Source organism: Pan paniscus, chromosome 2, assembly GCF_029289425.2.
Source record: "Pan paniscus chromosome 2, NHGRI_mPanPan1-v2.0_pri, whole genome shotgun sequence".
In the NCBI taxonomy this organism is placed as follows: Eukaryota; Metazoa; Chordata; class Mammalia; order Primates; family Hominidae; genus Pan; species Pan paniscus.
This window is the reverse complement of record NC_085926.1, coordinates 110,099,926-110,115,045: the sequence shown is the minus strand read 5'-3', so window position 1 is coordinate 110,115,045 and position 15,120 is coordinate 110,099,926. Positions and strand designations below refer to the sequence as shown.

At 42.8% G+C, this 15,120-nt stretch overlaps 1 protein-coding gene across 1 annotated transcript in view; it reads right to left on the bottom strand.

Annotated features, from left to right (window-relative positions):
* C2H3orf52 (chromosome 2 C3orf52 homolog) overlaps nucleotides 1-15,120 on the bottom strand; it is a 31,884-nt gene that overhangs the window by 2,917 nt on the left and 13,847 nt on the right. Inside the window, exons 3-5 of the mRNA XM_003825086.4 lie at nucleotides 12,333-12,460; nucleotides 5,710-5,780; nucleotides 2,173-2,354 (exon numbers count right to left, since the gene is read on the bottom strand). Of these exons, the coding sequence (XP_003825134.3) occupies nucleotides 2,173-2,354; nucleotides 5,710-5,780; nucleotides 12,333-12,460 (381 nt within the window). The remainder of the gene's footprint in view (nucleotides 1-2,172; nucleotides 2,355-5,709; nucleotides 5,781-12,332; nucleotides 12,461-15,120) is intronic.

The window sequence follows — 15,120 nt, the reverse complement described above, 5'->3', positions numbered from 1 at the left end:
TGCCTCTGAGCTCATCCCCCATCTGCCTGCATGCCTGCGATGAGTCCTCTTCTTTCCTCACTTCCCAACTGCTTCTCTGTGCACCCTTCCCTTTGAGAGGGCAGTGACACTCACATTCTGAAAACATAAAATGGCTCAAATATTGCACATTCATGCTCTGGAAAGTGGGACATGGGGTCACAGAAAACCCCACATTTTCTCAGCATGTCCCGTCAGAAGAAATGTCTGAGAGAAAGAATGCAATTTCCAGAAGAGCAGAGACTTTGTTCCACTCACAGCTGCCTTCCCAGCACCTGCTGGAGCACCAAGCCCTGGGGAAACAGCTGAGTCTCTTTGGCCAAGCTCAGGGTCTTCTGGGAGCCCTCCTCAGGTCTCACAAGCAGCCTGCCCTTTATCCTGTACTATTTGAACCTCTCAGCCTTGGAAGCCTCTTAAACCTTTCCTCAGACCTCTGCCCATCTCCCTGGCCTCCATTTGGAAAGAGCCAGTAACAATTTTTGCAAGGGGCCTAAGAAAATCAAGACCAACCACACCACAGCAGCAGCCCCCACAGGCATCGCAGGCCTCTTTACACAGGAGGAGGCTGGAGGTCTGTGGTTTTTTTTTTCTTTTGAAATGGAGTTTCACTCTTGTCACCCAGGCTGGAGTGCAATGATGCGATCTCGGCTCACCGCAACCTCTGCCTCCCAGGTTCAAGCGATTCTCCTGCCTCAGTCTCCTGAGTAGCTGGGATTATAAGCACCTGCCACCATGCCCGGCTAATTTTTGTATTTTTAGTAGAGATGGGGTTTCACCATGTTGGCCAGGCTTGTCTCAAACTCCTGACCTCAGGCGATCCAACTGCCTCGGCCTCCCAAAGTGCTGGGATTACAAGCGTGAGCCACCGCGCCTGGCTTTTTTTTTTTTTTTTAAATTCCTGTAATTGGGGCACAATCTCTTCACTCCACACACATATAGTGTCTGCCTGACCCACAGACACACTTTATTCAGGATGCTCTGTGAGGAAGATCTCCATTTATGAGACTTTTCCAGTGAGCTAAAATTTGGCCTTCTGAATGGCATTCTTAAGAACTGTTTTACATAACGTTCTGCCTTCTTAGGCCAACATTACTCTTGCCTCTCATCCTCAAGAAACAGTGTCATCATCATCATAAACACCTTGTCTTGTACTATGCACTAACACTTGTGCTTTTAACCCCCTGTTCCATGCTTCTGATTCTAGACCGTTAATGCACCTGCTGCCAACCACAACTACTTCTAATTTGCCTTTCATTCATTCAACTAGTATTTACTGAGAACCTACTCATGTGGAGAAAGTGATTCTGATGGACTGTGGATGAGAACATAAAATATTCAAGATTGTTGGCCTTAGGGGCTAAATAAGAGCAAACAAGCCTCCGAGCGAGGTATCAGAAAGTGAGATCAGCAGCAAAGGCCAGAGCTTCACTACAAAGCAATGGAAGGATATTTTGAGGGCTTGAAGCCATTTGGCCTTCTGACCTTCCTTTCTGTCAGGTTTTGTTCTGAGTGTCAAAAGTTCTCAGATTCTGATAAATGGGGTGTTTGTTACATTTATTAAAGAACATATCTATTTCCTTGTTCTGTTCTTAATTTTAAAAGTTGACAAGTAAATTTGTCATAATTTTCTAAGGAAAGGAATAAACTTGTCTTTGTATACCCCTCTATTAATTTCTTAATGGTCTCAGTGGCCTTCAACAGAAAAAGAAATAGGTTCCCCATATTGAGATACTCTTTCAGCAATTTAGCTGTATCATTTATTTCCAATTCTTCAATTCTTACTTCTCTTGTGAAACCACAGTATCTCCATAAAGGTTGCTAATCATGTTGTAAAGTAGGATACAGGGCTTAGAATGTGGGTGAACTGCATGAGGAAACATGTAGCAATGTTCATCTTTATAGTTGAATTATCTTTTCCATAATTGCTCCCCAACTACACTGTCTAATTATGGAGGGCACGGACTGTGTAGCCTCCACAGAGAGGGGAACATCACCTCACAGCAACACCATCTGCTGAGGGGATGAGCGAATAAATGAATAGTCTGACACAGTACCAAGTCACCACAGTTGCCAAATCGAACCAAGCCAATTTGACCCCAATCTGGTTCACCTGTTTATTGTCACAACTCTGACTTCTTTACTTGCTCTACTTACCATAGAGCAAGAGGGATGTTGGATCAAGCCCCAGACTCTCACAACCAGGTATATTCTGATCATGGAAATCCTGTAGCAAAATGCCCAGCACCAACTCCTCACTCATCATATACTTCATAAAATTTTCATCATCTGATGGAACCCCAAATTGCAGGTCATATGTTACTGTGGCATTTTCACCACTGAAAGGCAATGGAAGACATTAAAACACAAACAGCATCATACTGCAACTCAAGAAATGAATTTAAGCAATAACTTTTTTTTTTTTTTTTTTAGTTTTGCATGTTCTTCCAGTACAAAATAGCAAAGAATGTTCTGTCCTGGAAGAACATACTGTCCTATAAGAATCCTCTTCCATAGATTCATCACAAAAAGTTGAGGTGATCCTAACCTCCTCCTTCCACCTAGTACCTATCCTCTAGGAATCCACTGGGAGAGGCCATCAGAGGTAGAGGTAGAGGTGCCCATCTCCAGTCAAGATGCTGAGAAGATCCCAGGCCTGACCCATCATCTGTCCCAACCCCAGCCTTCATCCCTTAAGGCAAGCCAGGGAAGCCTCCCCTTTTCTCCACACACATTCCTTCTTCATGTTCTCAGCATTGCCCCCACAAAGGTGTGCCAGGGATATTTAGTTTAACCAATTCTTTATTTGACCTATGAAAATGTTTAAGGCACAGCCAAAGTTTCCTACCATTGGCTGGGTCCAGAACTTCTGAACGTTGACAGAGACCACCCTGTGTATCAGCAACAAATCAGGCTTCCCTGGTTTGTCCCCAAAGTGAGAAACTTTTCTGTCCCATTTCCAGAGGCCCCTAGGGCAAGATAACCAAGCCCTGTAACTCTCAGTAATGGGACCTAAGGAAAGGGAATTTTCATCTTCCTAGAACATTTTTTCCCATTTCCAAAATAAAAATAATCAAGGGCTACCCTCCATTAATTAGTGTCTAATGCTACTCTTTAAATGCTACTTCAACATTTAGTTTATTCATAGTTATCCTATTACTTTTGTTTAAGATGGGCCAGATTAAGAACCAGCAATAAAATAATGAGCGGGAGGCCACATCTGAGACTATCACCTTGGGGAAGTTTTGCAGATGCACCAGTCCCATTAGTGTGAATCAGGCCACTGCCCCTGCTAAGGATAGGCAAAGAGCTCCCTCTTCTGGCTACAGGTCACATAGGCCGATACTCTTCGATCTTACAAGGTGGCTGACAATTGAGCTTATAAACTCTACTATGGCTGGGAGATGTGCCAGATCCTGCAGATCAAATGAATAATGGAGAGCCAGGACTCTGAAGAAACTCATAGTTTCAAGGATGCCACTAAAGGAGGGCCAAAAAATGCACTTTCAAACTGCAATCCAGCTAACCTAGTTTGCAGGTGTCATAACTTGTTCCCTGAGCTCTGCCCTCTAATTATCGCTAATGATGATCAACACCTACACAGCCAGCCACCCTGCATTCCCAGGGGCAAGGATTTGGGCTGGCTAATGAAGAGGGCCAGAGTCTGACTTTCAGAAGACCAGGTCAGAAGCTGAATGGGAAAATCAGGCCACCTAGCCTGGCCTGGCCAGCCCATCCTAATCCCCCATGGCAGGTCACAGGGTAAATTTACATGAGGCTGAATTTTGAGAAAAGAGCAATTTTCAGGGCCTTTCGCCCAGCTGCCCACCACTGGAGTGAGTCTAGCAGCCAATAAACCAAAGCGCATTTTTCCAGGTTCTAGCTGGGCCAGTCCAGGGCTGAGGTCACAATGCCCCTGTAGACACAAATGCATGTGCCAGGGATTTAGCTGCCTCCCACCCATGTGCAGCAGCACCCTTTGGGAAGCAATGGCTTTTCTTCCTCAATTCAATACTTTAGGACCTCTGCCTGGACTTCTTGAAATAAAGTGCAGAGATGTCACCATAAGTACCATGTACACTGGGTCTGTTTTGTTTTGTCTTGTTTGAGTCTCTCTGTGTCACAGGCTGGAGTGCAATGGTGCGATCTCAGCTCACTGCAACCTGCGACTCCCTGGTTCAAGCGATTCTCCTGCTTCAGCCTCCCAAGTAGCTGGGTTTACAGGCACGCGCCACCACGCCCAGCTAATTTTTCTATTTTTAGTAGACATGGGGTTTCACCATGTTGGCCAGGATGGTCTCAGTCTCCTGACCTCATGATCTGCCTACCTCAGCCTCCCAAAGTACTGGGATTACAGGTGTAAGCCACCACGCCCAGCCCATTGGGGGTCTTTAAAGAAGGAGATCAAAGGCAGCCTGCACCATATGTATCTGTAGACTTCAGGTCTGTTTGGCCCCACACCATGGTGCTACCTACCACCTGCTTTATGTGCCTCCCCTCCCAGGTCTGCTAATATTAGGGTTTGGAGAACTTATAGTTTGAAAGGGGAATCTCAATATAATACAACTTTTGATGGTCATATTCCAGAGACATCTCAGGCATAATGGATAATGAAGCTTTGATATAAATTTTAAGTCATCTCCAATAGTCCCAATGATGTAAAAGGATAATAAATGGATTCTACACACATACACCCTGATGCCTACGTCTCAAGAACATTAAAGATGAGGAGGAAATTTAAAAAATAAAAAATACATATGGGTGTGTATATCCTATGTGTGTGTAGTATTTGTGGTGCCTATGGTAGATACATGAACAGAAGTAATTACACTCAACTCTTGACAGCTATTACCTCCATGGAAGGGAATGGCATTAGTTATTGGTGGTGGCAGTGGAGAAGAAAGGAGGCAGAAGGTAGACTTTTCCTGTGCATACCTCTTTATGTCTTCTTTTTTTTATTTTTATTTATTTTTATTTTTTTGACAGAGTCGCACTCTGTCACTCAGGCTGGAGTGCAGTGGCGCAATCTCGGCTCACTGCAACCTCCCCTCCCGAGTTCAAGAGATTCTCCTGCCTCAGCCTCCTGAGTAGCTGGGATTAGAGGCACCCACCAACACACCTGGCTAATTTTTGTATTTTTAGTTGAGACAGGGTTTCACCACGTTGGCCAGGCTAGTCTTGAACTCCTGACCTCAAGTGATCTGCCCGCCTTGGCCTCGCAAAGTGCTGGGATTACAGGCGTGAGCTACCACGCCCGGCCCCTCTTTACATCTTTAATACTAAACAAGGAGAATGTACTCCTGTATTACTTGTGCTCCTCATAAGCGAATGCCTATACATGTATCACTCGCATCACAGCACGACCTGAGATCTATTTCTACTTCTACCCTTAGCTTATTTGAGCATTCATTGTTAAACAGAAATGGTTTACCTGGGACTGGCTTTTCCCCTCTTCTGTGTGACCCTGGTTGAATTATACCATTAATCTGGGCTTCCTTTTTCTCATTTGTAAAATAAGGGAGTTGAGCCTGTTGGTGTAAAAGACCTTCCCAGCACTGACATTCTGTGATTCTATTACAGGTTCCCTTCATGCTCTGAGGCTCTGGGAATCCCTGCTAGGTAAATGACAAAGGGTGGGGTGGGGGGATCTCTTTCCAGAGAAAGAGAGCAAAATGTAATGTTCCACACTCTTACCTGAAGTCCACTATTTCAACTGAAGTAAAATAACGACTCAGAGAGGGCGATGTACTGTACACATCTGTGAGCTAAAACAAACAGAAGCAAATTAAACCACACACATTACCGACAGATCATATTACACATCACCTGACAAAGCAAAACTGCTTCTAAGGCAGAGGAGATTCCACTCCAGCCTGGAATCAACGTTATCTGGAAGCTCTGGATCAAGAATTGAGCCCACCATAAATCAAAACTCAAGTTAATGCTACTTCAAAAGAACTCCATTTATAAGGACCAAATGACTCAGTTTCTCTCAGAAGTTGCACTGGTACCCTGTGGCCTTAGTGGTGAGAATATCAGCAGCTGGAGCCCACACAAGCCTCACAGACCATAGGAAGGAGAGAAGAGAAGACCCCAAAATGGCTGCTGGACAGCAGCAGCACAGACCACTTAGCACCTGGGACATTGCTTAGCCCAGGGCTTCTTTCTCCCTTCTCCAGAGCTTCAGTGTAAAGACAAACAGCCATGCTAAGCCATGGGTCTAGCACATCCCCTGGACAAAGAGACAAAGAGGGGAACTGCAAAAATATGGAGGCTTTATTTTATGCATGAAATATTGCAAGCATCATAAAAAATAATGACACCTGTGTTTCCACTACCTAGCTTTCATGTCTTCATATTTGCTATATTGGGTTCGGCCCTTTAATTTAAGAAACAAAATAAAGCTAAAGTGACTCCTACATACTATTCAGTTCCTCCTCTCTCTCTTCCTTAGTACTAACCATCATTCTGAAGCTGGCATGCATCCTTTCCTTGCATATTTTTACAAATTACTACTTATTTATGTAATCATAACAAAATATAATTTGTGTTTTTATTCAAATAAAAGGCACCATATTCTACACAATCTTCTAAAACTTGCCTTTTTTCACTCAAAATTACATTTAAGATTTACCCATAAAGTAAATCTCAATGAAAGGCATTCACCTAACTCCTGCACAGATTCCTTTAAATGAGTATACCAGCCTATCCATTCCTCTGCTGATGATCACATGCACTATTCTCAATTTTCCCCATCACAACTTATGCTGAAGCAATCATCCTTAATGTCTCCATGCATCTCTTCTTGGACATGCGGGAGTTTCCAATGGGCATATGCCAAGAAAAGGAATTGTTGGGTTTAAGGGTAGGTGCATCTCCAACTTCACAAAATTGTTCTCCCTTTCCCACCCCTCCCAGCAATGTATACATATCCATTTCCCACATCCTTACCAGCACTTAGTGTTACCAAACTTAAATTTTTACCACTCCGAGGAGTATAAAATAGTGCTTCATGTTGTTTTAATTTGTACTGCCTCGCTTACTAGTGAGGTTGAACATCTTTTCATGTTTATTAACTCTTTGGGACTTTTCATCTCTGAATTTCTCACTCATTTCCTTTCCTTCTCTTGGCTTATCTGTCTTTTTCTTATCTATCTGAAGTGGTTAGTTTTATATTCTGGATAGTAGTTGTTGATATTATGTTACAAGTATCTTTTCCCAGGCATTGAGTAGTTGTGTTTCAGAGATCTGAATCCTAAACTAGTAGTACTAGGAACATGTGCCATCCCCAGCTACAGCCATTATGGCTTAATGACCTATTACTTTATTCAATAACAAGCAGTCGAACATACAAAAAACAGCAGTGCCCTATGGGGAGCTTACCCTGTTTCCCCTCAACTCCAAATGGAATGTCAAGGACGCTGCACTTCCACAATACACTCCCATTTAACTCAACATGTACAACCCATATCTCAAAGAGAGAACAAAAGATGAGAGTGCCTGCTATTTCTGCTCTTCTAATCTTGTCACTACTGTTGTGATCTTTATAAAAACCTGGCAAAACGGGCATTAATATATCTCCCCTTTTTACTGGAAAATTAAACAGCACTCCATTCCATGAGATGAAGAAAACCTGTCCCAGGTCACTGTGCTAGTAAAAGGAGAAGCCAAAATTCAATCCTACATGTTATGAACACTAAAAACCAGCTTCTTCCCATCTGACCACACTACCCAGTGAAGAAGAAATTGATATATATACAGTGAAGGAAAGTGTCTCCTCAATATCAAGGAGGAAAGAAGCTTAAAGTGACAAAAACTTTCAGAGAAAATGACTGAGTCATTGTACAGCTCTTAAGCCCCAGTGCACAGGATGTTGCTGATAGGCTGACAGTCATTTAGAAACCTCGGGAACTAGGAAAGCAGCTTTCACGGGGATGCTGTGATGGGGAGGAGGATGAGGATGCTGCAGAGGAGAATCTTTTCAAGCACTAATGTCAAGCACTCATGTCTTTCTCTTCCTTTTGGATTGAGCTTCCTATGGCAAGGGTGATATTTATCCTTCCTTCCAGTCTTCTCTGCTTCCTCCTTCCCTTCTTTCCTTTATTAATCTTTAGGGCCCAGCACAGTGTTTTGCACATAACAGGCTTTCAGCAAATTTTTAAGTTAAAATTTTAAGGTAACATATGGAGTGGTCGACTAGATCATTTTTAGTGTTCACTCGAAGATTCTTTTTGATCATGCTCCTCTGCTGTACTTAGGACATATTTACATTTGGGGAGCTGTTAGTCACACTGTCCACTTTGGGCCCAAAGAAGTGAAATAGGGTGGTTCCTCAACCCTTAGTCTTGTGTCTCCCACACAATGTCTATGAGGCTTGGTGCAAACTGAGCAAGGAGCTCAGCGAATTGATTAGCTGAGTCTGATGCAGTGGCTAATTAGAGACCAGCTTCCAGAATAAGGCAGGTGCCATCATTAACTCCTAACCCATGCACAGGGTGTGGTAGTTCACACGTAACTAGCAGGCTGGCTTAAGCAGAGTAATGGCCCCAACCCTGAGAGGAACACTGTGGCAGTGACACATGGCAGGGCCTGTGTTTAGAAAAGTCAAGGGAAAGGGCATAAAGTTCCAATACTGTGATATAATAACAATATGTATACTGTTTAGTCTCTGCCCCAGTTCCTGGCACAGAATTCCTAAAACCCTTGTTACTTCCTGAGTGATAGGCGCACCAGGTACATCTTTTACTCTAACATTTGGTCTTTACTCCAGCTCCTGACACAGACCTGCTCCTAAATCTCTTGCAGTTTCCTGGGTTATAGGAGTGTCTTTATTTCTGATGAGGCAACTCTTGGCAGGCTGCTGGATGGGGGCTGATCATCAGAAAGACCAAGCCGCAGCTAGAAGCTTGGAACTTTCAGCCAGTGTGGTGGAGTGGGATGGTGCACGTGTGTAATCCCAGCTACTCGGGAGACTGAGCAGGGAGAATCGTTTGAGGCCAGGAGCTTGATATCAACCTAGGCAATATAGTGAAAACTGTCTTGAGAAAAAAGAAGAAGAAGAAATCTGAAGCTTTTGGCCCCACCTCCACCCCCATCCTCCAGAGGAGAGAGAGGCTGGAGAGCAAGCTAATAATCCACCATGCCTAAGTGAGGAAATCTCCATAAAAATCCCTAAAAGACAGAGTCTGGAGAGCTCCCAGGTGGCTGAACACATTTACAAGGGAGAGTGGCACACCTGAAAGGATATGGATGCCCACATTCTGTCCCACGTGTCCGCCCTATGTACCTTTTTATCTGGCTTTTGATATCCTCTATTCTCTACAGTGTGCCCATAAATGTGATGCTTCCCTGAGCTCTGTGAGCCATTCTAGCAAATGACCAAACCCAAGGTGGGGGTTTTGGAGACCTCCGATTTGCAGCTGGTTGGTCAGAAGCACAAGTGACAACTTAGACTTGTAACTGGCATCTTTTTTTTTTTTGAGACGAAGTCTCGCTGTTGCCCAGGCTGGAGTGCAGTGGCACGGTCTCGGCTCACTGCAAGCTCTGCCTCCCGGATTCACACCATTCTCCTGCCTCAGCCTCCCGTAACTGGCATCTTAAATGAGGAAAGTTTTGTGGGGCTGAACCCTTAAACTGTGGGTTCTGCACTAACTCCAGGCAGATCATGTCAGAATTGAACTGGATTGCAAGACACCCAGCTGGTGGCAGATAATTGGTTGGTGTGGAAAACACACACACACACACACACACGTGGCCAAAGAAGTGTTCTGCATTGAATGTGGGTATAGAGAAAAAAATAGTTTTCCCCCCACAAATACCCACTTTCATTTACCTTTTATATCCAGAAACTTCTGAAACTTGACCTAATGGAAGAAAGGAGTTATTGACCTGACAAGAAGACAGCAATACCTTTAAGTGCTAATTTTTGCTCCTGAGAATATTTGGTTGATGAATGAAGGGCAGGAATCTGTCACCTCACTATGCCTTACTTTGATCATTTGTAAATAAGATAATTCTTTTAAAATGTTTTTCAAGTTATTTTTACGTAATCTCATTTGCACCTGAGGTACACAGAGAAAGCGCACTGGTTTCCATTTATCAGAGAAGAAACTGGCTCAAAGAAATCTGTGGACCCACCACAGGCATCAATGTCAGTCTCTGTTCCTTTGCCACTACCTAGTGATGAGCTCAAAATACCCGCAGAATTTCCTCATATCTGACTCTGTGCAAGATATATGGTTGTAAAATGAAAAATGAACATTCATTTGCCTTTGAAATAGACAGTCTACTATACAACAGGTGACACATGTGGATGCTGACTCATCTTATTTCTGCTCAGCAAATGCAAAACCTCTCCATTAAAAAAGCAGCCAAGAGGAAAGTAGCACGAAGCATCTCACTCAGCAACTTGCCCCAGGAAGCAGGTGGAAGGAAAGGAGAAAAGGAGCTGAAGATAAGACATAAATGAAGAGACTTCAAGGACTTGACGGAAAGGGTGGTGGGGGTGAGGGATAAAAGACTACAAATTGGGTACAGTGTACACTGCTCGGGTAATGGCTGCACCAAAATCTCAGAAATCACCACTAAAGAACTTATTCATGTAACCAAATACCACCTGGTCCCCCAAAACCTATGGAAATAAAAAATAAAAATAAATAAATTAAAACAATCTAAAAAAAATTTAAAGATACAAATGAAGAGAAGGAGAAAGAGAAACCTGAAGTAATCATCACAGGATACCAACTCCTGTGATAAAAGAAGCAATGAAATCTCATGCGTGGGTACCCAGAAACTGATTCTGATGTGACCTGGATGGAATCGCCTCTTCAGGAGCTTTTGTAGGAATCAAATCGAATGGAAGTTAGATAAACAGCACTCACTCCTTTCAACCTAGCAATGGCAGAGAAGAATCTAATGGAGGGCAGCTTGCTCTTGCCTAGATTTTCTTATCAAAATTTCTGGGTCTGGCTGTGAACCACCTTGTCTTTGATAGGATGATCAGGATGCCCCACCCAACCGTCCTAGTCTGGCTGCAGAGCTTCCACCTTCCACAGAGGGTTCATTCTCCTGGGTTTCTCATCCCATGACTGACACCGCCATCCATCTGCCCAATCACTCAACCAGAGCTTGGAGTCATGCTCTCCTCACCACCACCCAATCTGTCATGGACTCTTGTTGAGTGAGAATACCTCTTAAATCTCACGCAAATCTTCCTTATTTTCCCGACACTGCCCTAGTTCAAGTCTCCCTCATTTCTCACCTGGACTATTGTAACACCTTCTAACTGATCTCTTCCTCCTGGCTTTCTCCACCAAAACACAGAAAGGCTAAAAGGAAAAATCTGTGTCAATCTGCTGATTAAAATATTTTGGTGCCTTATCGAAGAGTGGGAAAGCCTTCATGACCTGACCCCTGCCTTCCTTTTTAGCCTCATCTCTACAAGCTGTCACCACAAAGCATGGGAAGGCCACAGTACACTACTTTGCAGATCCTTTAATGTCCCATGCTTTTTTATTTAGAACATTCCTACCTCATTTCAAAACTCATCCTGAGCATCACTTCACTTAACATGCCTTTCATGCCTTCATCTTCATCTGAGGTAGCTCAGATGCCCCTCCTTTGCCATTGTACAACACACTAGAACATACCACATTATTATAAAACGATCTTTTTAGTCACTTCCTGTACTTGGACTGTGAGACCACTGAAGGCACAGACAATGTGGCCCTGGCACTTGGCATGCTGTCTAGCACATCACAGACCCTCAATAAATACTACAGGTTGAATTAAATGTAGGACCTAAGGGAGTAAAAAGAACAGTGTCCTCCAGCATTTATGCAGCTGGAGGCCAGGAATCTTCCCTCTGGCTTTGCACTACAGTAAAGACATTTACTTATTTTTTTAACAAAGTTTTATTTTAGGCTCAGGAGAATACATGTGCATGTTTCTTATATAGGTAAACTCGTGTCATGGCGGTTTGTTGTACAGATTATTTTGTCACCCAGGTACTAAGCCTAGTACCCAATAGTTATTTTTTTTCCTGCTCCTCTCCCTCTTCCCACCCTCCGCCCTTAAGTAGGCCCCAGTGTCTGTTCCTCTCTTCGTGTCCATGTGTTCTCATCATTTAGCTCCCACTTGTAAGTGAGAACATGTGGTATTTGGTCATAAAATATATTTATAAGCATCATTTTCTGCTAAAATCCAGACAAAGAATCCAAAATTGAAGCTACTTACTCTATAGCTCCATGCCAATTATTCTAGCAAAACTCATATTCTAATGTCAAGAACTCCTTAGGCAATATATAAGATGGAATTACCCTTTCGGTGAGCAGGTGAGGCAATTCCTCTTCAGCAACACACTCCTCTGGAATCTTCAGCATGACGAAGAATGTTTTGTTTGATGATAATTCAAGTATTTCATTTTCATCTTCATCAACATAAGTTACTAAAGAAAGTAGGGGAGGTGGAAATGAAAAACAAAAGTAAACACCTGCATATAATAATAAACTTATTTATTCCATTGACTGCCATACTTAAACATAACTATGAGCATCAAGGGTAAAGGCTGAACACAGCAAGCAAGTGTAAGCAGAAGTGCTTTCTCCACTCAGCAAAATTGAGTAAAATACAGGGGTTTGCCTCCATCAAAATAAAAAGTTTGTTTTATGGCAAAGGGGTCTCAGATTCCACTGAATACAGACTGGGGAAAGGGCCCAAGGGAGTAGGAAGAATACGAACTTCCTTATTAGACTAAACCTGCAGCTTAGCTAGGTACACAGGTGTCAAGGCAGGTACTGGGAGACGGTGGGGGTGGCTAAACTACACTCAGAGCCCCAGGGTGTGCAGGAATTGTTTAGGTCAATGAATTAGCATGTATTAGGGTCAAGGTATATTTATAGACTCAGATTCCAAAATCATTTACATTTTATAAATGGGAAAACAGACCCAGAGGGTTGACGAGTTTGCCTAAAACAATGAGTGATGAAGGACAGGAAGTGGGAGCAAGTAACTGCATTGACTCACCTCCCAATTCTGTGCTGGCAAAGACCACCATGAAGAAGTGACATCATCGACTCAAACAACAGAGGTGACTAGAAAATGAGCATGTGAGTCCATGTCTTGAAGTCTCCCCAGGAAGATAGAGGATGAGCATGAAGTCATCACTCTAGACTATGTCTCACAGGACAGGTATGTTGACATGCTCTGCTTGCAGAAGGGAAGCTAAACTATACTCAGAGCCCCAGGGTGTGCAGGAATTACATTCCTGGGACAATTAGTTATGTATTGCTGCTTGTGTTTAATGACTGCCATCTAATTGATTTTTAAGTAGTTGGAACTAAAGGAAAATCACACAAAGTGAGGAGCCAGGCGCCAGAAGCTAGCACTACTGTGCTAATTATGCTTCCCTGGCTCCACGCCAGCCTCACCAGCTGGTCCCACACAGGAGACTACCTCTCTGGCCCTGAGAAAGGCGTAGGTGGGAGGAACCAGGTGCTTATATTGCCATAGACTTTAAGACCATAGTGGAATAAATTCAGTGTTTGAGATGGAAGGACAGGTAAAAAGGAGGAAGATTCCTGGTATTCCTGTTACTTATTCTGTGACGACATCTGGAAATACGAGGCATTAGGAGCAAGGAATGTGCAGAAAAGAGTTAATATAGCAGGCCTGAGATTGCTAGCATAAGAAAGGCCTCCTCGAAATTGGTCCTGGCTGGTGTCTGAGAACCTGGATTTTCCCCTGATGAGAGGGGCTCACTGTGCCTCAACTGTTTGTACAATGTGGCTAACATCTCCTTTCCTTCTGGGAGTCTGGATTTTTAGTGCATAGTAGGCAGAGGCTACGTACATGACCGAGCCCCAGTGAAAACCCCGGGTACTGAATCTCCAATAAGCTTCCCTAGTAGATGAGATCTCACATGTGTTGTCACAGCCTATCGCTGGAGGAATTAAACAAGTCTGATGCAACTCCACTGAGAGAGGACACTTGAAAGCTTGCTCCTGGTTTTCTCTGGATTTTGCTGTAATTAATCATTCGATGTAATGTATCCTTTTGCTGTAATAGATCATAGTGATCAGTAGGACTGCATGCTGAGTCCTGTGTATCCTCCTAGCAAATTGTTGAATCTAGGAGTAATCTTGGGGACCCCCAAACATAGGGAATTATCCCTGCGTCCTTACTTGTTATAAGTCATGACATTATGTTGTATGATTTTAAAAAAAAGTTACGCCTTCATAGCAAAAAATTTTGCAAAGTGCAGGAAATTGTAACAAAGCAAAGAAAAAAATACGAACAATCTTGCAATCAAGAGGGTTTTTTCCTCCTATACTTGATATTATATATTTAAGGTCCTAACAAATAGGTAATTTATATCCTGCTTTTTGTTGTTTGCTGCCATTATTGCTTACTTATCCTGATTGTTCTGTTGTAAACATATCAAAAGCCATTTCCCATGTGCTTAAAATTCCTTGCAAAGATTATTTCAATGGCTTCATAATGTTCATAATAGGCTCACCTATTTTCTTAAATATGACATTTATCATTTTTAGCTTTCTACTTCTATAAATAATATTTCAATGGGTATCTTTGAGCTCTATACCCACCATGTAGATTTCCATAATAGATATCAATGCCTCAGAAAACAATAGGGGATGCCAAGAGGATAGATACAAGGTTCAAATAACTGCTAAACTCAAGGACACTGAGAAGAGATGCCAAGTGTGAAAACAGGCCTCCCATAATAGCTCTGACATATTTAATGTGTATCATTCAAATCATGAATCTGTACCAAGACCTATCTAAATAGTTGTGTGTGTCAAAATAATAACAATAGTAACAACGACAGGCTTACTCAGTCAGGAGAGTTTTTATGTCACTAATGAGATAATCTGGGCTATACTTACTCGTGTAGAATAAACATATTTTTAAAAATCACAAAAACATGTGTTGTATGTTGAAGGAACATGAAAACAGTTCTTTGGATAGAATATAAGAAATTAAGCTAGAGAGAGAGCCCTTAAACGCCAGATACCTTCAAGGGGTAATGGAGTGTTGTTAAACATCGCCCACGAAGAAAGTAGAGGCTGGTGTTTAATGGAGGTTAAT